Here is a 24,830-nt window from a genome sequence, read left to right on the forward strand (position 1 = left end):
GTGATATAAATACTTGTATTAGTTTAAGAATATACAATTCAACATCAACATAAAGTATACAAATTTTAATTTCAAACTTGATTTCGATACTAAGGAATACTCAATACTTGATACTGATACCACAATGGTAATAAAACACTGTTTCTTTAGAATAATATCTTCAGCAGTACTTTCTTTTACATTACCATTTGGCCTTATATCTGTGTAATCCCTCAGCTGTCTAGGTATGTTCCATAATGGTCCATGTGCGTATACTAGGCTGTGTGCTCTTATAGTTGTTCTCATACAGCTCAAGATCATTTTAAATCTATTCAAGGTTCATTTCTGTTCTGTGAATGTTACCTTAGTATTGATACCTGCTCAAATGAGTGTCTAGTTGTGTCTAGATTTGTATCGATTAGTTTTGATTTTTAATACTTTTACAACCCAATATTTGACAAAGAGCGTTTATCTAAACTTTAGAGTTTAGATTAGCATTTATCTAAACTCATCATTTTATTAGTTGGTGTGTAATAAAAAATCTACATCTTCCTTTGTATTCGCCCACATATTTGCAGTCTTCCCACGCAAATGCATTTGTCTAGAACTAGGCCTGGCTAATACCAAGTCTTATAAGTCTTATATTTGTACACAAGCAGTTGTGTAGAAAGCACAGTTTAGTGCGGGGAAAATGGATTATGTTTGGCCACACGGATTCAGACATGTAGTTTTATCCTGACAAAATCCTGATAATCTGCTCTTTACATTTGTTTCAATTCCACAAATTTCCGGTTCAAAGCATTTACAAAAAGAAGACTGCAGTTGTTTCATATGTAAAGAGTGTTGAAGCAGCTGACTATGAACAATTTATGCCATGTCTCATTCCATGGCTAAAAGAAAAGTAATATTGTATTGCTTCATATAAATAAAATGGTTTATTTCATTCTCCTGTAACTTGGAAACAATACTTAAAATGGGATTAAAGTGGAGCTGTGTTTAGTGGTATAAAGAACAGTGTGAATGGTTTAACAGGTATCCTCGCAGCCATGTGTTTGTGATCAGAAACGCCTGGCTGGGCAGTGTTTTGTGATGTCACCAACTACTGGAAATTGCAGAGGCCAACAAAGACAAACTTCAGTTTGACCAGAAAGCTGTAAATTTACCAATTTTGCACTGAAGTTGTCAAAAGTTTTAAATAATGTTTAATATTTTTGATCTGCTATTATTCCTCATCAAAAACTTACCTACAGTTGTGTTTTCTCATTCACAGGTTAACACACAAGCCCTGCATATTTCAGATAAGTTATTCTGTCATACAGGAACACTCCACCTAGTGATGTCATGCAGTAATATAAGAAGTGCTCCACTGTGTTTTTAAACTCCGTACACCTTCAGTAGAATCATTTAGATAAGTTCAGTCATTGAATTGCCAAACACTGTGCTGTACAAAAGGAAAAAACAGCTTCATAACATCACAAGTGGAACAGAATATTTTGAGCTTTGGAAATGTAGACAGAGTAATAACTAGAAAAGCACTCAGAGAGCGCAGACCTCCGCCAAGGACTACCCCCATTTTTTATATAAATTGCGATAAAATCAGTCTTCTGGATCAGATCCGGATCAGCCTTTGGAATATGAAAGAGATTGTTGAAATCTCTTAATAGTTACTTTTACATAATATAAGACCTTTAAGAATGCACTGCTCCTTAACTAGGGGTGTACTAAAATATTGAAATATCGATATATTGTATCGCTTAATGTGATGTTACAGTACCGATATCATGGGCTGCTGTATCGATATATCACCAAGAGTATTTTTTGGTATATTTTCTCAATTATTTTGTTACAGCGCTACAGTTTTGTTGCTTGTTAGTGGAAGAAAACTCATTTATGCAACACATTTGACATTTTTTCACTGTTTTGATGAGTAAAATGGGTGTTTCTTATACACTTTGCATAAGATGTTGTTTAATAAAGACTTTTAGTGTCACAGCCATGATTTAGCCATTATTTTTATTGAACCGAATCGATTTGAGATATTTTGTATTTGAATTGAAAGTGCACTGTATCGAGATATGTATTGCATCGTGGCCTATGTATCAAGGTATGTATCGTATCTGCAACTTCTTAATGATACACAGCCCTATCCTTAACCATACCTTTTATAATTTAGAATTCAAATTATTCTGTATAACAACAAAACCAAATTGCGAAAGCTCTCATTTGTAATTTCGCACACTGCTTTTGCACAACCGTTGGAATTCAAATTCGCTGCAAATGACCAGAAGCTGACGGTAAAGCTTTTAGCTATTTGAAAAATGCACTTAGCCATACTGATGTGGGGGTTATTTATCAGCCCTCACTTCCTGCTGCGTTTAATCAATGAAATGGCTCAACTGCAGGAATTCCAAAAGTGTTGACACAAGCAGACAGCCCGAGCAGCATATATTTTCTCTTTTTGAAGCACCTGTAAATCTGTCAGCCTACCTGCCACACTTCAAACTGCTGGAATGAAGAGAGGACAGGACGAGCCAAAGAACATTCAAACGCAGCACATGTGAGGTTTTATGAAAGGCAGTTTGAGAATAGTCCCTTTAAAATGCTATGTCATCACAGTGTTCAAAACCGCGGAAGGAGAGCAGAAGCGAAGTAGACCTTAGTGCATGTTCACCGATTAACTGATATTATAGCTAAATGGTAATGTTTTAAAGGGGCTGCACTTTTTCCATGTAATAAAGTATCATCTGTTTTGTCCCACCACAGATACACTGGAAAAGCAGCTCTTAGGGTCTTATTGTAATATCATTAAGAAGTTGCAGATTCGGTACGTACCTCGATACAAAGGCCTCGATATGATCTGTTTTTCAATACAGTACACTTTCAGTTCAATACGATTTGATACGATATATTTCAAAACAATTCGATACAGTTCAGTGAAAAAAAGGCTAAATCATGGGTATGATACTGAAAGTCCACTAAGGCCACTAAGTTTGCGCAAAGGTGATATAAAAAACACCCATTTAACTCATCAAAACAGTGAAAATGTTAACACAATTGTAGGTCTTACAGAAAATAATTTAGTAAAATTTACCTAAAATTACTCTTGGTGATATATCGATACAGTAGCCCACAATATCGATAATGTATCATCAAATTAAATGATACGATATATGAATATTTCAGTATTTTTGCACACCTCTATTAGCATGCTAGTTGATGTTAGTATTACCTTGATGGCAAAACTCCACTCTGGTTTGTGAAAGCTGTGAAAAGCCCTTTTATTTATTCACTCATCACAGTGAATAGTTTGGATGGACCGCTGCAAACTGTTTTCAAATGAATTAGATTTTTTTATTTATTTATTTATTTTTATTTTTTTCTTGTTTTTGAGGGCATTCGAGTCTTTCTATTATAAACGATGGAAAAAATAAAAATTTCTAGCCTAAAAATTAGATTCAAGCTTTACAAAAAGTCAAATTTGTGCTACAGTATGGTATACTATTGTGAGGATGTGAAAATGTGATGTGACATGTACTGTATGTATTTGTCCAATTAAAACTGAAACCTATGATTTTGCCTTCTTCAAATTATAATCTCTTTTTAAATAAGATGCTTTAATTCTCATGTAGAATTGTCAACTCCCCCTTGTTTTTTCTTTTCTTTTTTTTTTCATATATTCTGAGCTTATTATATTCCACTTCCCTTTTGCCTGCCGGTGCCTCCATTCAGGAATCTAGAACGTATTTGTTTACAAACTTTTAAAGGGCCTACTGGCTGCTCAAGCTATCCTCCCCTCTTCGTGCCAAACTTTGCCTCTCCCGGCCGGTCCGTATCGCGGTGACAGAGACCCTTTGTGTTGCTCCATGGCCTTGTCTGTGCTAATAACGTCTGGCACTTCCGCTGGCTAACCCTGTCAACAGAGCCAGTGTCTGTGTGCCTTTGAGCCAGAGGGGCGGCTGTCTGCACTGTGCTCTGGTGGAAAATAACCAGAATCTAATGCAAAGTTACAGCAACAGTGTTGTTTAGTTTTTATACCAATTGTAATAACAAATATTGCAAAAATGAATGTCAATATCATGGCATTACTGGAAGTTATTATTGTTGTATTTTTAACATGTCCAGGAGCATGCATATTTGAGAGGTAATATGAACTAATACAAGAATCACATGCATTTCAGAATATGCATGTGAAGATGTTGAGTTCTAAAAGACAGAATCAGCAGGTTTTTACATATAATAATAGTCCAATGAGACAGGGTATTTTGGTGTACTTTGCTGTGGAGCACAAGATGTTACTCAAATCACAGCAGCCGATGTGCTTTACTAATTTCAACTATTCAAATTGTGTTTTTGATAAGATTATTCTTGGAGCCATGGCGGACCATAACTCAGAATAAGCAGGTAATAGAATATGTTTCCATCTTAAAAAATAAATCTAAATAAAACTGTTGGCTTCCTGTTACAGTGAAATATGCAATATCATCTTTTTTGAGCTTTCTACCATGTTATAACGAGGCATGCAAAAATATTTAAATATTGATACTGTATATTGTATTGTTAATGTGATAATACAGTATCGATATCATGGGCTGCTGTATTAATATATCGCCCGGAGTATTTTTATTATTTTTTTGTATATTTTACTAAATTATTTTGTTATAGCGCTACAGTTTTGTTGCTTGTTTAGTGAAAGGAAGGGCTTGTTTATGCAACACATTTGACATTTTCACTGTTTTGATCAGTAAAATGTTTGTGTTTCATATGAACTTTGCACAAGAAGTGGTTTAACATAGACTTTTAGCATCACAGCCGTGATATAACCTTTATTTTTTTATTGAACCATATCGAATCAAATTGAAATATATCATATTGAAACATATCGAATTGTAAGCCCACTGTATCAAGGTATGTATCGTATTGGCAACTTCTGAATGATACTCAGCCCTAGTTATAACATTGTTTCATCATCAAAATAAGTCTGAAGAGGTTTTATATGTCATCCATGTATGTTTGAGAAATTGAACAATGTCTCTTGGGCCCTATTTGAACCGTCCTAACAGTTAGCAGTACACCTCATGTACAAGGCTAAGCCCACACCAACCTACATCACCATGCTCCTGTTGCAAAATAATACACTACAACTTCACAAACCTGATGTTATGTGCCATAGTTTCATTAGCAAAATGTACACTGATTGTGTTTAGAGGACATTGACTTAAGGTGAGCAAAGGAGGGACTCAGAGCATCAGAACTAAACTGAAACTAACTAAACATTTGAATATGTGAATAATATTGTTATAATATAGTTTTTGGCAATTTTCAAAATAAAATGTGACTGTGATCTAAATATGTTATGTGTGAACAATTAATACCCCATAGACGTGTAATACCCCCTCCTTTAAGCTCAGTCAGTTTTACATCATATTTCACCTTGAAATACTTATTGATTTTCACTATGTTCTTTTTCACACTTAACCCTCCCCTGTGCCCCCTTAGCTCGTCGGGGTCAGGCGGCGTGGGCGACCGGGTCCTGGCCCAGCTGCTGACAGAGATGGACGGACTGGAGCAGCTCCGCGACGTCACGGTGCTGGCCGCCACCAACCGTCCCGACATGATGGATAAGGTAAACACACATCGCGGGAGCCTTTGGTGTGTGATGGATCAGTCAGTCCTCCTCTGCCCCTCTGCCTTTGTGGGCCTGATGGATGAGGAGAGAGCTTTTTCGCTGCTGTTCATCTCTTTAACTGTGCTAGTGCTGTTGATTTTAGACATGCGGTCTGTAGGTATGTCTATTGATGTGTTCCATACTGAAAATGGACACGAAACATTCACGTTTTTCATATTGGCAGTTTGGGTTGGGTGATATGATTATAAAGATGAAATTGTGATTTGGGTGCAGCTCTACCCATTTGGCCGGCTTCATTTTCTGACAATGGGTTTTAGCATTCCCAGTGAATCTTTAACTCTCAGAAGAATTATTAACTTTACTCTCCATGGAGATGCTGTTGCTTTTTCATGTGACCACTAGGCCACTGGACCAAGTTACAGGTCGGATTCTGCTCACTCACAATTAGGGGTGTGCAAAAATATTGAAATATCGATATATTGTATTGTTTAGTGTGATAATGCAGTATTGATATCATGGGGTGCTGTGTCATATTGGCAAGAGTATTTTTTGGTATATTTTATTCAATTATTTTATTACAGTGCTACAGGTTTTTTTTTTTTGCTTGTTTAGAGGAAGGAAACTCGTTGATATGGCACATTTGACATTTTCACTGTTTTGATGATTAAAATGTTTGTGTTTCATATTAACTTTGTACAAGAAGGTGTTTATCAAAGATTTGTATTATCACAGCCATGATTTAGTCTTTATTTTTTATTGAACCATATCGAATTGATTTGAAATATATCGTATCGAATCCAACGTGCACTATATCGAGATATGTATTGTATTGTGGTCTGTGTATCGAGGTATCTATCTTATCAGCAACTGCTTAATGATACCCAGCCCTACTCACAATGCATGTTGTTTTGAATTGAATAAATCTAAAGATAGAAGTTTAATGCCTTTCCCGGGAACATTCTAGGCAAACGGTTTCACAGAGACAAGCACTCGGTACCTTTAAAGACAATATTATTATACTACAAGATTTGTGATAAAAACATCTACATTTTCATCTATGCTCTGCTATGCTAGAAAGTCATGATATAAATTGTTTTAGGTGTGGCATATCAACCACACCTATTGACAGTAATATAACAGGTTGTCTGTGGCTCAGATGAATAGAGTTGGTTCTGTAATCTGAAGATTGGCAGTTTGATCCCCTTTCTGACCAGGGAAATACTGTTTTTCTGCTCATTGGGAAAGCACTACACCACCTTGATTCCAGTGTTTCTACACACAGGTATGAATCTGTGCATTTTTTGTGAGTATTAAATTGACAACATATTAGGCCTGTCACACTAACAAATTTAAAAGTGCAATATATTGCTGAAGCACATATAGATGATAGACAATAATACTGCAACAAATTTATACCACTGACATAACAACCCAAGAGCAGATTTATACCATAATAAATATTCTAAATTATTCTAAATTATGATCTACAATAAAGAAATTGCAGAATGAAACACTTTAGTCATAGACACCATTAATTCAACCTTTTACGGATTATCACATAGCCACAATATAACCAAAAATGTCCAAGTAAAGCAAACAAAATATATTCACCATAAATATTAACCCCCAAAAAGCTATTATAGCTCTCATATATTGAACAAGTCGTTATAGTTATTATCATGACAGGCCTATAACCTATAGAAGTTGATTTACTTTCCTCTACAGCCATACATTAAACATAGATATTGATATATGGTACACTTAAAATGTACAGACGTCCCAGATTTGAGCTCTCCTTTGTCGACTTGAAAAGCTCTTCTTATCACGGCTCCTGCGTCCTCCCTCCGTCCATCCGTTTTCTCCCCTTTTATCTCGCTCTCTTCCTCCTCTCATCCACTCTGGCTTTCTTTGGTCTTTTATCCAGCCATCTCCGTCCTAATGAAATTTCCTGAGTGCTGATCAAAGCCTGGGTCTGGGCCTTGTCAAAAAGGACACAGGGAATAGAGAGTGTCCCAGTGCTCCTCTTAAGCTCTTGCAGCCAGCCCCATGTCTGTCTGTCTCATACACTTAGGCTCAATGATTTAATCAGCCATGCATTTACAATACCGTCTTACTCCATTGGAGCTGTGAGGGCGACAGTGGTTGGGTCAGCATGCATTAACATTTACAGTGCTAGGCTTATGTACAGCAAAATAATTATGTTCCAAGAAATATAAAATGCATTCAAATTAAAAAGTAGAGCTTAACTAGCTAGCCAGGCTGGCTCCACCTAGTGCCTCCGCTCAGTTTCTCCAGCAACTAGGTCAGGAATCAGAATACGCTAGACGGTTTGCAAGAACCCCAGAAGTTGTAGACCGCGCACCGGCCAAACAGCGAAGAGCTGTGAAACCATGACTGGGTCCCTTTTTGAGGTATAGCACAACAGTAAGCAAAATGGTCGAGATGTATGTATGAATTTTATCAAGGCGAAAGACGTTATTGCCCTTCTTCCTGTGGGATTTGGGAACAGTTTAATATAACAGTTAGACCCGTTAGCAGTGCATTACACACGTCACAACCAAATAGCAGCAATTGGTTAAATACAAATGAAGTACCTGCCTACCATCAAGCGAACAGATCCTACTGCTGCGAGGTCAGACAGTTTCCACAAAGTGAAACTGGCTGATGAATCAGGCTATGTGGAAACGGCAATACATATTAAAATACTAAATTTTAAACCATCACATTTCTGAAATATGTCAGTAGTCTCATTCATCTTTTTGTGTTTGGTTGTGGCACTGGAGCTTCTCTCATATCCTGTAACATTGAAACATACAGAAGACGTATTCCAAGAGTAACCAACTCACCCAAGAACCCAATGTAGTCTTTTGAAAGAAAAAATATCTATCTACAAAGTCTAATCTTCATCATAAAAAAAGAGGGGTGTCCATGTTTTTATCATCAAAAGCCATACACCAAAAACACAGACACAGTTGAGGGCTGTTTAAGGGCCATGAAAAGGTGGTCAATAAAGTGAATATAACAAGTCAGAATGAGCCACCAGACCTTTTATTCATGCCTAGCTCCTCAATACGATACACTTAATATTTGATACTGACTTTATTATCAGTTTAATGAAAGGAACAAATGGATGATATAAATCAGCCAATGAAGACAGACAAATCAGATTTTTTTTTTTGTAGCTGTAGTTTTATAGTCATTTGTCAGCATTACAAAACAAAACAAAACATAGACTACAACCCCGTGGATCATGACCGAAAGGGTTTAGGCTAAAGTAAAAAAGTGCTTATAATGCCTAACCCTGTTAAACAATGACAGAATTCCAAGAAAGAAAGACAAGAAGACATTAAATACATATCTAAAATGTTCTCTAGATATGCTCTCATTTCCCTCGTTTATGTGTTTATCACTCAGTGGTTCTCCTGAAGTACTTTTTTTTTGTAGTCCACCTTTTTTGTCATTACAGTATTGCAATATTGGTACAATATTTATAACCTTTTCCTTGCTGGAATTATACTGTGGAAGAGTTTGTCCACTAATCCAAACGTTGTTAGTTTAATCCTGACTCTAACCAGTGAAGACACCACACCAACTTACCTCTAATGTTTGCACACGCTGTTGCTTAAATGTGTGCATATTTCTGAGCCTTAACTGGAAATTGATAGCTACCTCCATCTCCTTTGGGACATCCCTGGGTTCCCATCTGGCCTCAGGAAGTGACTCCCCGGGCAACTGAGCACATTAGGCCAGCTCCTGCCCACACCTCCTACTGAGTGTGTCATCGGGAACATTCATGACATTTAAACAAGGGGCCAGTGGGAACGGAAGCGGTCAAATGTACAGGCACTCTCCCACTCAGCCATGTTTGAGCACGCATCACGACTCAAGCACCACACCGGAGATGGGCCCACATTTCCATACCAATAGCAGGATATGATGGGACAAATTAAGATTAATGGCATGCCGGGGTGTCAATAGAGTCAATGTAGGCCTTTGTCAGAGAGGGGAGGGTCCGGGGCCCAGCTGTGTGATGGACAGAGTGGGAGGAAGGGACGGACACAGGAAGACAGGAGAAAGTGCACTGTTGGAAAGATGATTTGTGGTTGTTGTCTCATGGCTGCCAGATCTAATATTAGTCGATTTTAGTCATCACTTTTTCTTCCATTGTATTATGTAACTTTCTAGTGGATGGTCCATATTCTGCTTGTCTCTGTTGAGATTAGGGGTGTGCAAAAATATCGAAATAGCTATATAGCCTTTTCCTATATGGGTAGTAGTGGGTTGTTGTATGAATATATAGTTTTTGATATCTTTTAGCAATTTTTTTTGTGACCGCACCACAGTTTTGTTGCTTATTTAGTGGAAGGAAATGTTTATGCAATACACTTAACATATTCATTGTTGTTAAAATGTATTTGGTTCTAGGGCTGTCGCTATAAATGCAAAAATAAATCACTGTGGTACTAAGAGGCCCACCGCGCTGCACATCGGGCCACCGCGATCACCACACGTGACCAACGTGAACCGACTCAGTCTTGCACGGGTCCATTTTTGGAGACCCGCACCCTCTCGGACCTGTCAACTTTCCACCTGTTACTCGCCCGTGCCCGTGTTAAACCACATACGAATTAAAAGCATTCTAACTGAAGCATCCATTAGAATAGGCCTACAAATTGAAAAGTTACAATTTCAAGAATTACAATCACAAAACCACAGTCGAAAGGACTAGCATAGAGCTCCGCACCCCACGGAGCCCCATGGTGCAGTCGTCGCCCGATCACAGTTTGCCAGTACCCTGTTCCTCATACTCGAGGTTCTCTCTCTCTTAAGTCTACAGGTACCCGTCCTGGAGCAGGACTCTAACCCGAGCTGCCACAGTGAGAGCTGGAGAGTTGGCAGCGGCACTTGTTCCAAAGCCAAATGTTACTTCTCCTACGCTACACACTCTATATCCGTGGCACATGTGCATCTGCGCAACAAGCGCGTCACAGAGAGTTTTCAGTGCCACTGGAAATATTGTAACTCCGGTGTATCATATCGAATCGTGAGGGACCTTGTGATACCCAGCCTTAGTGGAAATGTTATTTCTTCCCCTACTATGTTCCATGGAGACAAAAACAAAACAAAAAAAATCTATCTAATCTTATATTACAGCGTGTATTTGGAATTATTCCATGCAGCGGACATTGTTCTTTCTACTGTCAAGCACACTGTGTCCTCTGACTTCCTATTGTTTTTGGAAATGCACCAGTGATAATTATAAACTGCGTCAATATTGAAGCTTCTCCAAAAAAATCACAATAAGTCTTACTCACAATAAGAACTTAGATTTTTGTAGTTGTTGTTTACTCTACATTGGCTATGACGATTAAATAAAATTCTCTGCAATATCAATGATTTTTCAACAGTTCAGTTTGTGTGTGTGTGTGTGTTTTGTTCAGTTTTGTTAGTAGTTTTCTCCAGAGCTGTGGGTCTGATGTGAGTGATTAATTGGCAAATGGTGTCTCAGTCAACCAAAATTTTGATTTGTTGTAATTATTGTATTTAGATTATAAGGATTTAATTGGGACAGCAGCCATAAGTAGATATTAGTGAGTAAGTTAGCTGAAGATTGGGTATTTTTTGGTATTTATTTGTTTAAAAAAAACAAAAAAAGAAGCAGCTTATTCATATAAATCTGCATAAATAGTTTTTGCATGAACTCCTGTTGTAGTCAAGTAAGTGCAGTTTCACTCAGATACATAGAGATGGTTAATAGTTTTGAGATATTTTCCATTGCCCACTCAACTAATCGATCAGCAGGACATGTCTTTAGTTGACCAAGAATTTCGCTAGGCAACTCCAACCCTATTTTTGTCTTTGGCCCGTACTGCTTTAGACCTTGCTTATTCATTGTTTAAGCCAAACCATTTCTGAAACAGTTTTGAGTTTCACCGAGCTGCACCCTCCTAACAGCGGTATAACAATGACCTCTAAAGTTCCCAGCCCAGGTCTCTTACTGAATAGCTTATTTGTTTACAGTAATGTGCACTGGCTTCCTGTGTGCTATCAGCAGCAGTACTTACAGTGAGGAGATTGCTCCCAGATGGATCTTTGTTTAGGACCAGAAGTCACCAACCCGCCTTATCAGATAGAGGAGGGATTAGAAAGAGAACAGGCTGTAAGTTCACAGTAGGTACAAATAACAAATGTCAGTCAGTTTGAATTCAAAGTTTCTACATTGATTATTTTGGTATTACAACATACTCTCCAGAACTGATTCCTGCTTTAAAAAGTGTGTTTGAAAATGTTTATATGTAGTAGTTGTATTAGCTATATTTTATTGGAAACATATTGACAAGTTATGGAGCTGGAGTCTAAACCAATTTGAGTGATTAATTTAAAGCCTATTTACTTCTCATTGTGTACTACTCACTTTTAAAAACAAACTGTAGTTAAAAAAGGTCAAGGGAAGTTTAGGCACATTTGTTAACTGTCATGTACCTTGTGTGAGTACTGGCTCTGCAGTTTCCTCCACTTAATACCACTTACCTTTGTCAAACATGAGTGCTAGTGGTGCAGTGTGGCTAGTGAACAGAAGATGGTGCCAAACCTGACATAGGTAAGATAGTAGTAGCTGTTAACTTGACATATTTGAATCAATTTTGCATTCATATTTTCATTGCAATACACTTTATATGAACAGCTTTCCATTTACATACAGGGTATACAATAACATTTCTCATTAATTTCGCAGTGGTCCAAAGTTATTCCTCATTTAACTTATGTATTCTGATCATCCTAATTATTCACCAAGATGAATTTACAACTGTCAGAGATCAAAGTGGAGTTTCCCTTCGTGATCACCCTGAAGCTAACAACAACTAGCATGCTAAGCCATACTTCCTGATTATCAGACAAGAATATTCTTTGTTTGCAGACAGTTCACAGTTGACTTGTACAATGTACACTATCGGTCAGAAGTTTTAGAACACCACACTTTTTCTATTTTTTTTACTGTTTGCTGTTTACTGTTGACCAAAACATATTCTAAAATTTTGATTCATGAAAGTGTCCGCCTATGGCAGATATAACAGCTGAACACACTTGTGGCATTCTTTTTACAATAGAAATATTGTATCTAATATATTAAATATTCTTCAGAAAGTTCTTCCTAAGTTTGTTGCAGAAGTTCCCATAAATGTGTGGCACTTGAAGGTTGTTTGGCTTTCACGTTTCTGTCCAGTTCATCCCAAACCAGCTCGATGGGGTTTAAGTCTGGAGACTGTGCTGGACACTCCATGTTTTCAAGCTCAACATCTTGTTCTTTTTTCCTGAGGTAATTTTGGCAGAGCCTGGACTTGTGTTTTGTTAGCCTTTATCTTTTTTTTAACCTCTGGCTGTTCACTTCTTACCTTTGTACCATTTCAAGCTCTTCATTGGACTTGCACGACTTGATTTGTAATAAATAACTGGAAAAATTTGAGGGTTCTAAAACTTTTGAAGAGTAGTGTGTCTGGACAGGGGCAAGAAAAATGTTGCTAATTCGGGGAAAAAATGTTTATTACGTTCCTTGTCATTATAAATACAAGATATACTGTGATATTATTATAAGAGTTCTCTGGATGTCTTGCATTCAAACCATTCCCACACCTGATTTTTCAATGTTCAAGTTATCTATTATTTAACCCTTTATTCTTCATGGTATTTTCTTCTCAAGGAGGCAGGTCTTTCACTTACAAATCACATAGAAAGGCTCTCTCTCTTTGTGTAACACTGGGGTCGTGAATTCACCACTCTCCAACCAGAGGACAGAACATTGGGACCTCTGGTAGTTTATTATGATCAAGTATGAAAACCAATATAGTACACCACTGCTTATTTCATTAGTGCTTTATGTGTTCTCTATTTTTTTTCTACAAACCATAGGCAGGAGTCATTTGAAGTAAAGAGTCTGAACATCTGCCAGTGTTTTGAGTGTTTTCCGGAGCAGTCCTGATGTTGCTAATTGTAATCACTGTTGAATTCCTGCAGACTGTAATTAGTGGGCCACTGGGTAAATATTCAAGCATTAGCCCCCTCACTGTGGCATTCTTTCAGCCTGTGTTTGTGTGTTGTGGCTTTGAATTTATGAATGCGAGCGTGTTTTTGTCCCACACTTTCATCACTCTTACTAAATACTAACCCTGACCCTGTTTATAATACCGCTACGTTGGGATTTCCCACATTGTTTTCAAATATGCACTGTGTATCTAGATTTACTTTATAAACCCAAGTAGATCAAGCTGTGATGTACTTTTCTGTTTGGTTTCTGCATCATTCTCTCAATTGTTCAGGACTTGCTATGTTTAAAGGATCTATGTTATGTTATTTCTGATCTGTGTTATGTTATTTCCTTGTAAAAAACAAAACAAAAAACAAAACATTAACATTAACATGGAGTGTTTTGTTTCATTCACACATGTTTAACACAAAAACTTTGTATATTTAGGCTGAGTTCTTTTCTCAAACGGAAAACACTCCACCTCGCGATATCATGTGGTGATACAGGTGCTCCGCTGTGTTTTGAAACTCCATACACCTTCACTAGAATCATTTACATGATGTTAGATATGGAATTGCCAATCTCTACTAAACAAAAGGTAAAATGCGTTAACTTTGAAAACTACCGCTTCATCAGATCACAAGGTGGAACAGAGCATTTTGAGCTTTGGAGATGTAGACAGACTCATAACAAAGGATTACTCAAACATGTGTGAATGAAACGAAACACAACTCCAGGTATGTGTTTGAGGTAACAATATTATAACATGACTTTAAGCTCACAAGAGTCCATTTTGCATAATAGAGGACCTTTAAGCTTTATTCAACTTGTATTCTTGTATTCTAAGTGGCGTATTGGAGTGTAGTTTATAGTTGTACTTATTTACTAGCAGCTACAGCAAACTAAGCTGTATTTGATGAGTAAGTTGTACATTGTGACAAACTTCCCTGTTCTGCTTTTGTTCTATTGTTAAACTTAAGCTTAGGTTTTGCAGAGTATTACTTAAAGTGGGGCAAAACACCTTAACTCTTCCCACAACCACATTTCAAATAGAGCCGCTAAACTGGGAAGCACCTGGAGGACTAAAGAAGAGGGTGAGGGAGGAGGAGGGGGTCTGGACGTATAAAGAACAGGCCTGTCACAATAATTACAATATTGTGCTATCATTCAATATACAAAAGTTGGAACAGTATGTTTTGTGGCTCAGTATTTGTCATCTGTACATTTCTTTACAATAGTGAGGATTTATTTTTATTTTTTTTATCCAACCAAAAAGATTTGAGCTGCAGAGGGTTACAAAAGTAGCTTCTGTGGCTCATTATTGCTTCATTTTGCTATTTATTTGTTGCAGCTCAGGCCTTTTAATGATACTGTACAGATAAACATTTGCTTATTGGGATTATTCTGCTTCATTGTTTTTGTCAGTAGTAGTTTCAATATTATCATTTCAGTGTTATCATCATATTCCTTTGTAGCAATATATTGTGCTTCAAAATTGTTTATAGTGTCAGGCCTAATAAGGTGCCGTGTGATTGGTGTAACAGGTATCTACACGTCAAACTCCATGTTTATAATCAAACACCTCTGGCAGCACAGACTTAGATTTAGGCATTTTAAATTTGAAGCTGCAAATGCACACAAGTTGCCAAAAAATGACTTGGAACAGTAACTTAAATTTTGTAACCTTTTAGCATATAACCTAAAAGTCTACTATTAAAAATACAATATTGTTGTTGAGCTCACATGACTTATGACGTATTTTAAAGTGGTATAATTTTTAGATAAAGTTTAAGAGACACTTTATTGTCCCCAAATCTGTCCTGGTCATTTGACCCATCTTTCAGTGTCACTGGGGCAGCCTGTCTGGTGCAGTGCAGCATGCAGGGACCCAGATCCAGTCTTGGTCAGGACTAACCAGGTTGGCACCACCTAGTACCTCCGCTCAATTCTCTCCAGCGACTAGGTCAGGAATCGGAATACACTAGATGGTTTGCAAAAACCCCAGAAATGCGAGTCCGGGCACCAGCCAATCAGCGAAGAACCATACCTTCTGTGTTGGCAACGATTCCCGAGATCTAAAAGATTTAAAGCCGGAACAAAGAGACTGTTTGGTGAATTTTATGAAGAGGAAAGACGCTTTAGCCCTTCTTCCTACTGGATTTGGGAATATACTAGTTAGCCTCGTTTGCTGCGTATTACATACGTCACAACCAAATAGCAATGATTGGTAAAATAAAATAAAAAACTACCTTCCTACTGTCGGGCGAATGAATTCTAATGCTGCGAGGTTAGACGGTCTCCATGAAGTGAAACTGGCTGATGAATCAGGCTAGGTCAGGACTACCTTAGCTGGAGGATTTGACCTTTTGTGCATGTCTTAGGTTGATCAATTTGTAAATTACATTGTGTGAAGTTTTTATGAAAGTGTTTTTTTTCTTTCTTTTGGCTTTTCTCCATTTCTAATCCACGGTTCATCCATTACTGTGCATTGATTACTACCAGAATGAACCTAGACATATTGATATTTGGCTGGAGAAGCTTCCCTTTTTCCACCATAAACATCATTATATTATCTTGGATGTGTGGCTAATCTAGGCTTGTGGAGGCGTAAAGCTACAGTGGCTAAAGAAAACACTGAGTGTATGTAGTGCGTGCCTTTCCAAGCAGGTAATGGGATGCCGTTCCGGGACAGGCCGGCTCTGGGAAGCAGTGCTGGGGGAGCCGCATCCCCAGGCTAGTATCAGACTTCAAGGCCTGTATTAGGATCAGCTTACACATGAGCATCCAAGAATACCAGAGGAACACACGGAAAACCAGCACTACCGGACCTGGTTAGAGCTACGCTACAAAAACAACAGCAGTACTACAACCCACCCTACAGCGACGGTATAGGTTAGTTGATTTATTTTGACCAATCTGCCCTGAGCAAATACCAACACAACACCGTACATCAACTTGACATGAAGATTCCTGTTTGGAGTTCACTGTGTCAATGGTAAACAAACCAATATTCTGTGAAAACCTTCTGACTTCTACTGGTTAAAAAACTTCACATACAAACACAACTGCACCTGGAATGTTATTATCAGTCATATACTTTGGACACATTTTATCAACTGGTTTTAGTAGTGAATCTGATGAAAATGAATATTGGGTACTGTATTTGCTTTCTGATTGAGTATTACAGATACAGATAACGATATGGTTGCAATTGTTTCACAACTTGTAAGTGTAATGCCATTCTATGGATTATTCCAGGTAAAACAATAACATTTATTTATTTATTTATTTTATTTATTTATTTATTTCATTCATAAAGCATAAAAAGACATCGACAGTGTCACAACATCAAACACACAAGAAATGAATGAAAAGGAGCAGAAAGAAGAAAAAACATTTCCAGAGCTGCAAACTCTCTATAAAAACATATGCAGTGCATCTTTACGTTGCCTACCCTAAATTTGTAACCAAATCACATCAATGTATTTTCAATAATAATTACAATGTGATGGTAAATGTAACTTCCATAGAAATCACAGCTGATGGGTAAAGCTCCATCGTGTAACATTTTAGCCAAAGATATTTTACAATAAAAGCATATTATTTAAATATGCATGTTCTGTTGCACTAAAAATATGACAAACATGCTTTACTCTGAGCGGACTTCACCATCCTGACTCAAACAGGGCCTGAAAGGGGTATCCAACTAGTTGTGGCCATGGAAATGTTATTCCTTTGGATAAAATGTTCCACTATATGGCATGAAGAGTATTTATCTCTATAATGCATTTTCAGAAGTATTGTTTAAACTTTCTATTTCCATGTAGTCATGCCAGTGTTATGTCTCTACAAAAAAAAATCACATGGTGTTGTTTTAACCAAGCCAGAAAATAAAATCATTGCAAACTGAACAGAAAACTTGCTATGGCAACATACTCATTTCTTTATCTGCCTTCTTCTAACTTCATGTTTGAAGTAGGCCCACTATCTGTTCTATCTGTCCAGAAGACTGTACAGCCCTTCCACTCGTGAGCCAATATTTGCAGTGCACTTCCGCTGGCCTGTTGTTGCTGCGTGAATCCACACTAGATAGAGATAGAGGAGTATATGAGAGAGAGCGAGAGAAAGAGAGAGAGAGAGAGAGGAGGGAGGAGGAGGAAATGAGGGCCCTTTGTGCTCTCCTACCTGGCAGACAGCTCCTGCATGTGTCGTCTTGTCTGTTGGCAGGCTGGGACCACCGGCGCCCTTGGAATGCTCCGACTTCAGGAAATCTGCTTTATTCTCCTAAACGCTGCACCTAACCCTCTGTGCAGCTCACTCTCTCTGGGCTATGCACTGTTTTGTCTTGCTTTGTCCTCGCAAACAACTCCTGATAAGATTTATATGCACATTGATCATACATTCACAAATACGGTTGATTGAGGGGTAAATAGGCTCATGCAGGCCTCTCCCATGTATACTATGTTGCTACTTGGTTTTATATTTGAAACTGGAAATACAGTGCAGTGCTTTGTATTCAAAGATAATTACATAGAATACCAGACTGGGCCAACTTAATAGTGGATTGTTAGTATTGTGGTTAGTATTTACTTAAAGCACACATCCCGTTTCCTCTGGTTGGGCTGAAGTGGTCTAATGGGTTATCTGCAAACCAGCTGAATGGACTTTAGTATATATTTACTGTTTCAACAGGAAGGGCACCTGGAATCAAATGTCACACAACTGTTTGAAGAGCTATATATTATTTAAAAAGGATAAGATTATAATATTATGTTTGTATAATTTGGCAAACTGCACACACTTGTGGCAGATCCTGTAGTCATTTGTTAATATTTTGTGGAATTACTGCGGTTACATGATGGTTGCCTAAGAGCCTTGGTGAAGCTTGTTACATAGCTCTATTTCCAGTTATGAAACAAATGCAAGGTCTTTACTTTTAAATATCCATATATTGTTACAACCAGCATATACTTTCAGATATTTAGATATTCTACAACCTCTTAATAATTCATGTCCATTGGGGCTTGAAAAAAATACTTTGAGTAACAATGAAATTCTATGCATCAACTTCTTTGGACAGAGGAACAGATGATATGCTGACATTAGATCTCTCACTGGCCATTTGTTTATGCCCTGTATTATATTTGGCTCTGGATAAACAGGAAAGCAGGAAGCAGTCATCAGTCAGCAGCAGCATCGGTTGGACTACATACAGAATAGAGGCCGGGAATAATGCTCTCTTTGTATGCTCCAAAATGTCCCCTGCCACAGCCACTCTGCAGGGGGATCCCAACATCACATTAAGAGCTGCTTACAGCGGGATAAGGTGCAACTTTTGGGGGGAGATTTGAAATCGGAGCGGCCCGACGAGGGTGTCCTACAAAAGGAGCTGGTGTGTAGCATGTTCTTAGTGCATTTTTACAAAGTCCAGTAGCATGTTGGAGGACTTACTAAACAAATGGGTTTTTTGTGAGTGCAAGCCAGGGGGGTAACAGTATCCACGTCTATGTTATCTGCTGGACTCGGTAGTCTCCATCAGGATTACATTTCTTTCTGTTGAAATGAAATGAATCTCTGTCTACAAACACATTGTACAATATATACACAGGACATTTTTGTGCATTTTCAGAAACTTCCAGTAAAAATTTTAAGTTTCTGTCTGAGTTTTTTTGGACGTAATTGGGTTATTCATATACCGCATTCTTGTTCCTTATCACTGTCCTGTTGTTACTACATCGTACAAGACCTACTGATATCGAAAAGTAATACATTTTACTTGTACATTTGCTTGCTTCTGTTTTAGTAACAACATTACTTAATTTATATTGCAGCTCCATTAACTAATTTGTCTCCTATCACTATTATTTTATTAGGTTTGCATGGGTGGAGTTCCTTAGCCTAGCCAGTCTCAATCTACTTAAAACTGTTTGTCTATTGCTTTTTTGTATGGCGCGATTATGAATACATTTTAAAGGATGCAACATCTAACGTTTGAATGATATTAATCTGAGTTTGGGGCCTGTGTAGGATAATAAACCTTACATCTTTCTAAACCTCCACTCCCTTGTGCTATGCGTACTTCCTTTTCTTACAACCATCTTTTGACAAATGCGTGTTTTTAAACCTCTGCTTTTATTGAGATTTCCAGTGCAGAAAGACAGAGCATGTCTGAGGTCTGGGCTGCAGGGCTTTGGCAGATGCATCAGAAAAAAAGAGGATGGTTGCGGTGTCACTTCATTTCCTCTTCTTTCGACTTTTTCTTGATGGATTGCCGTGTGAAAGGCGGCTTGCTCTGAACTCAGGAGCGCACATTAGCATACTAGTTCGGACCAAAATGTTACTGCCTGTCATCTCCAGAGCAGAAGGCAATTTACTGCTGTCAGGAACTACCCAGAAGCGATTCCCCGAAAATCTAGCAGAAAGTTTGGTTCAAAATTGAGGCTGGGGGCCACAGGGGGTCCAGGGCCTAAATCCTGGAGCTTGACAAATGAAAGAGTTTCTGAAGTTGTCCACTGTCCTCTAGGCCAGAGCCCAGAACTAATCTCTTTCATCTTCTCTTTTGGCTTATGGGGGCGGAGGAGGGCCGAGCGGGGATGAGCGCAGGGTCTCCTCTTGCTTTGGGAAGCCTGCCTCCAGGACACATGGCTTAACCCGGATCTCTCATTGGTTATATTGCTTTTTATTGATAGTTGCAAGTTGGGAAATCTTCTCAGACGATTGTGTGGTGATCATTGGAAGTTGATGACCCCATTTTCCTTCAGACCATTAAATTACATTATTTTAAAAACTGCCTGTTAGATATTAAAGGCTTTATATGCCAACCCAATTTTTCCCATGTGTTTGAGCAAAATATGTCCTGCTCCAGTACAGACAAATTGTATAAGCAGCTCTTTAGTTCAAAATAAGTTAACACTGTGATGTCTGCATTTAATTATAAAGCATTTTATTGTCCAATAATCAGGAAGTACGTGTTAGCATGCTTAGTGTTATTAGCTTTACTGGTCCTGCAAAACTCCGCTCTGAAAGTTGTGAAAAGAGGTTATAAGCTCATCATGGTGGTTAAATAGGATGTTAGAATGCATAAGGTAAATGAGGAATAACTTGCAAACCGTTTAAAATGAACTTGTGTTTTTAAGAATGTAAAATCACTGAGCTATAAGGATGTCAAGATTATTTGATTTATCAAATTCATTCAGTTATAGAAGTTAAAATATAATATTTCAATTCAGTCTACATTCCAAAAAAGCCAAATATTGAGTACTTTTGGTGTATTGACTTTTCTTCTCTTGTCTCTTGTGGCTGTGGTTGATCTTCTGTTGGCCACATTAAAGGATTTATTTTTGCCAGTTTAATTTATTATTTTTTTTATGATTCATCCACTGTAGAACAGAATGTGAAAAAGGAACAGCAATATCAATCCACAAAAAGCTCAACTGGATTTTTTTTTCACCCAAATAAAAGTTTGGTATCATTCACCCACCATTGTCAACCACAAAAACTAAAATCCAGCAACTAAAATCTGCCAATCTTTGCAATGCATAGACCACTATGGACTTATTTGAGTTGTAGTCATGGGGACCACCACTCCAGTCTTCCAGTCCAGAGGCACCACGCAACCTATGTTTTCGCTGAGGTGTGTCAACATCATTCATCCTCAATGACTTACCATCAAAGGGCTTTCTCAGTCCACCTCAGTCCCTGGTCACTGCTTCTTGATGGCAGGATTAAGGAGGTCTTCAAAGTAATCTTCTGACTGTCCAACACTATTCATCCTTAAGCTAGAATTAGTGTTTCCCATCCTGAGCCACTTCCTTCGTGACCTCATCTAACCCATATTTCACCTATGAGCTTCCCTGGCCTTACTATAAGTTTGTCAAGGTCCAACATTGGTGTAGTATTTGTAAAACTGTGCTTGTGCTTGATGGCATCTGAAACTATATATATATATATATATATATATATATATATATATATATATATATATATATATATATATATATATATATATATAGGGTATGTTCTTTCCCATTCCTAAAACATGGACTACGTTTACATGCAGGACATGTTTTAGAGTTAAAGGTGCACTTTGCAGCTTTTTGGTGGGCATCCTGTTTACCGTGGAATGTTTGTCACTATTGGTATTTAATTTCTTTAAATATAGAGTACCAGTCAAACATTTGGACTCATCATGTAGCAAAGAAAAAAATACTGTTAAATAACCAAATTTTCAAAGCAGCCTACTTTTTATTTTACTAAATAGTTCCATATATCTTGCTTCGTATGTTAAAAGAAAAAAAAAAAGTGAATGAGAGGGTGTGTCCAAACTTTTGACTGGTAGTGTATGTAAACAGTAAACAGTAAAAGTGTGGACACACCCTCTTGTTTAATGTTTTTTTTTTTTTTTCTTACCACAATTAGCAAAGATAATATGAGTATATTTAACTTACATAACGTACATAATTCCACATATCAACTTCATATATTTGATGTCTTCTGTATGTATAGAAAATACACTTTTGACTGGTAGTGTAGCAAGAAAACATGTATTTTTACTTTTTACAGATCTGACTTGTAGTTTGACTTGGTCGCACCACTTTCTTATCTCCATGTAGATAGATAAGTATAATGCCATACTGTGTGCCACCTCAGGCAAGGCAATAACTCAGTATCTCTATGGGTACAAGCAGGATGCAAACCTTCTACAAGAAAAGTTACGCAGTGCACTTTTAAATTAAATTCCTAGATGAAGCCAACATATCTCTATAGCTGTAGTTGTATCCCCAACTATTTAAATATTTTACCAGTAAGATGATGAACATAAGATACATCAGGGCAGTTTTCTGGAGAAATCAAACTATAATTGGACAACAAACAAGCCAGATTAATCTTTGCATGTAAACCTTGTAAGGTAAAAGCAGGTATAGTCCTGACACAGTAACTCTTCAGATAATATTTCTGACAATTAAATGCGTAGTTAAGAACAAAAATGACTTGGTTACTTTTGACTTGGTTACTACACAACGCATAACTCAAGACTTTATTGGCCTTCTTTCACTATCCATACATACATACCCTTCTCTCTTTTCTCCTGCATGATCCCTCTGCGGTGTTCCCCTCCCTGGGCCTCTCCGAGCTGGCCTGCCTTCCCTTTGGCTTTTCCCTCTTCCTTCCTTCCTCAGTTCCTCCACTAATAGCTCCCTTGTTCCTGACTAGTCGGGGCTGCCAGTTGAGCGGTCATTCGTGGAAGATTCATTCGCAGCACGGTAATTGTAAACAGACAGACCAAAAAGAGGGAGAAAGAGAGAAGGAGAGAGAAATAGACTTGGACAGGAAAAAAATCTAATAGAACAGGGTCATTTGAAACATTAAAATCAGACAGCAAGCTCAAGTCTGCAAGATCTTGACTTCTCTTCTCTTGTCATATCATACTTTTGCGCTTTTCAAATTCTTCCATTCATGGTTGATCTATGGCTTGTTTGACTGCTTAATGTTGCATGGAGTTTTGTTACGCCTCAAACTCCTAATAGAGCCCAGATACACTCCACTGTTGTTTTGCTATTTAGAAATGAGTGTTTGGTGATGTTTGGTTGATGTTCATTTCTTCCAGACCTCCAGACCCCTTGACTTGGGGCCAAGATCCGTTTTTCATGGTACAATCACAAGAGGCTGGTTATTAGAGGGTCTCTGACTGTTGAAATGAAGAAAGGTGAACATTAATCAAAATCAGTTTTGCTAAGATATTGTTTCAGAGATCTATGTTTTTAACATTTATACACTGGACACATGTAAGTATTTGTTATTGATTCTTTATTACAATGGAGGACAAATCTGTCAAATCAGTAAGGAATCCTTACATCTGAAATCCATGAATAGTTTCCTCTGAATGTTCAGTTAGGTCTAGTGGTGTTGTCATCTATTGGCAGGCAAGATAACTGTGACAGACTCTTGTTCATTACTGTTTTTAGTGATGTTAGATTACATTATTCTATAGCTCTTTAAGATAATGGGAATCTCTGGAATTTGGCATAGTAAAGGCCCGCTAATTAGCTTGATGCATCAGCCAGTTTCACTTTGATCTGACCTCGCAGCATTAGGATTCATTCGCTCAACGGTAGGCAGGTACTTTTTAATTTAACCAATATGTAATGCACCAAATCCCAAAGGAAGAAGGGCAATAACGTCTTTCCCCTTGTTAAAATTCACCAAACATTCTTTTTGTTCTGGCTTTGAATCCTCACTCTCAGGAATTGTTGCCAACGCAGAATGTCTAGCTTCATCTACATCCATCTCGACCTCTTTGTTTACTTTTGTGCTGTACCACAAAAGGGACGCAGAACGACGCTTGAGTTTGACATTATGACTTCACAGCTCTTTGCTGATTGGCCTGTGCATGGTCTACAAATTCGGGGGTTCTTGCAAACCGTCTAGTGTATTCCGATTCCTGACCTAGTTGCTGGAGAGAAATGAAATTGAGGTGGCACCAGCCTGGATACCCACTAATAGCATTACGGCCTTAAAATGTTAGAAAAAGCTTTGTATGAAACATCTTCTAGTCCTGTGGTGTTTTGGTTGAGATAATATAAGGGCTGGAATATTCTGGTATGGTTGGGTATAGCAGGATTACTAACAATGTCACTTATATTATACATTATGTGATCAGGTTTAACATACATTTAAAACTATATTGTGGATTTTTCTTTGAGAAATCACATTAAAGGTTTTTTTTATGCAAAACTGACTCCTGTGAGCTTTTAGCCATGAATGCTGTTACCGCCTCAAAAACTTACCTGGATTTGCGTTTTGTTTCACTCGCACATGTTTGAGTAATCTTTCATTATTAGTCTGTACATCTCCAAAGCTGAAAATGCTCTGTTCCACCTTGTGATGTCATGTTAACAGCTACCTTTTACCTTTTTGTTCAACAGAGGTGGGATATTCCAGAGCTGAAATCATCCAAATGATTCTAATGATGGTGTATGGAGTTTAAAAGGCAGTGGAGTTTTTCCTGTAATACCAAATCACATCTCAAGGTGGAACGGACTGTTTTTTGTTGTTTTTTTTTCTGTTCGAGAGAAAAACTCAGCCTAAATATGTAGGGTTTGTGTGTTAAACATGTAAGAATGAAACAGAACAACTCTTGGTATGTTTTTGATGAGGAAAGAATGTTGTAACAGATCACAAAATAGTGTAATATGGGCCCTT

The 24,830-nt window shown here is 37.8% G+C and overlaps 1 protein-coding gene across 1 annotated transcript in view; it reads left to right on the plus strand.

The window, feature by feature from the left end:
* Positions 1-24,830, plus strand: part of spata5 (spermatogenesis associated 5) — a 167,483-nt gene that overhangs the window by 42,731 nt on the left and 99,922 nt on the right. The window contains exon 15 of the mRNA XM_020917598.2: positions 5,476-5,602. Within this exon, the coding sequence (XP_020773257.2) occupies positions 5,476-5,602 (127 nt within the window). The remainder of the gene's footprint in view (positions 1-5,475; positions 5,603-24,830) is intronic.

This window comes from Boleophthalmus pectinirostris, unplaced genomic scaffold, assembly GCF_026225935.1.
Source record: "Boleophthalmus pectinirostris isolate CB_2022bp ecotype Guang Dong unplaced genomic scaffold, ASM2622593v1 HiC_scaffold_23, whole genome shotgun sequence".
NCBI lineage: Eukaryota > Metazoa > Chordata > Actinopteri > Gobiiformes > Gobiidae > Boleophthalmus > Boleophthalmus pectinirostris.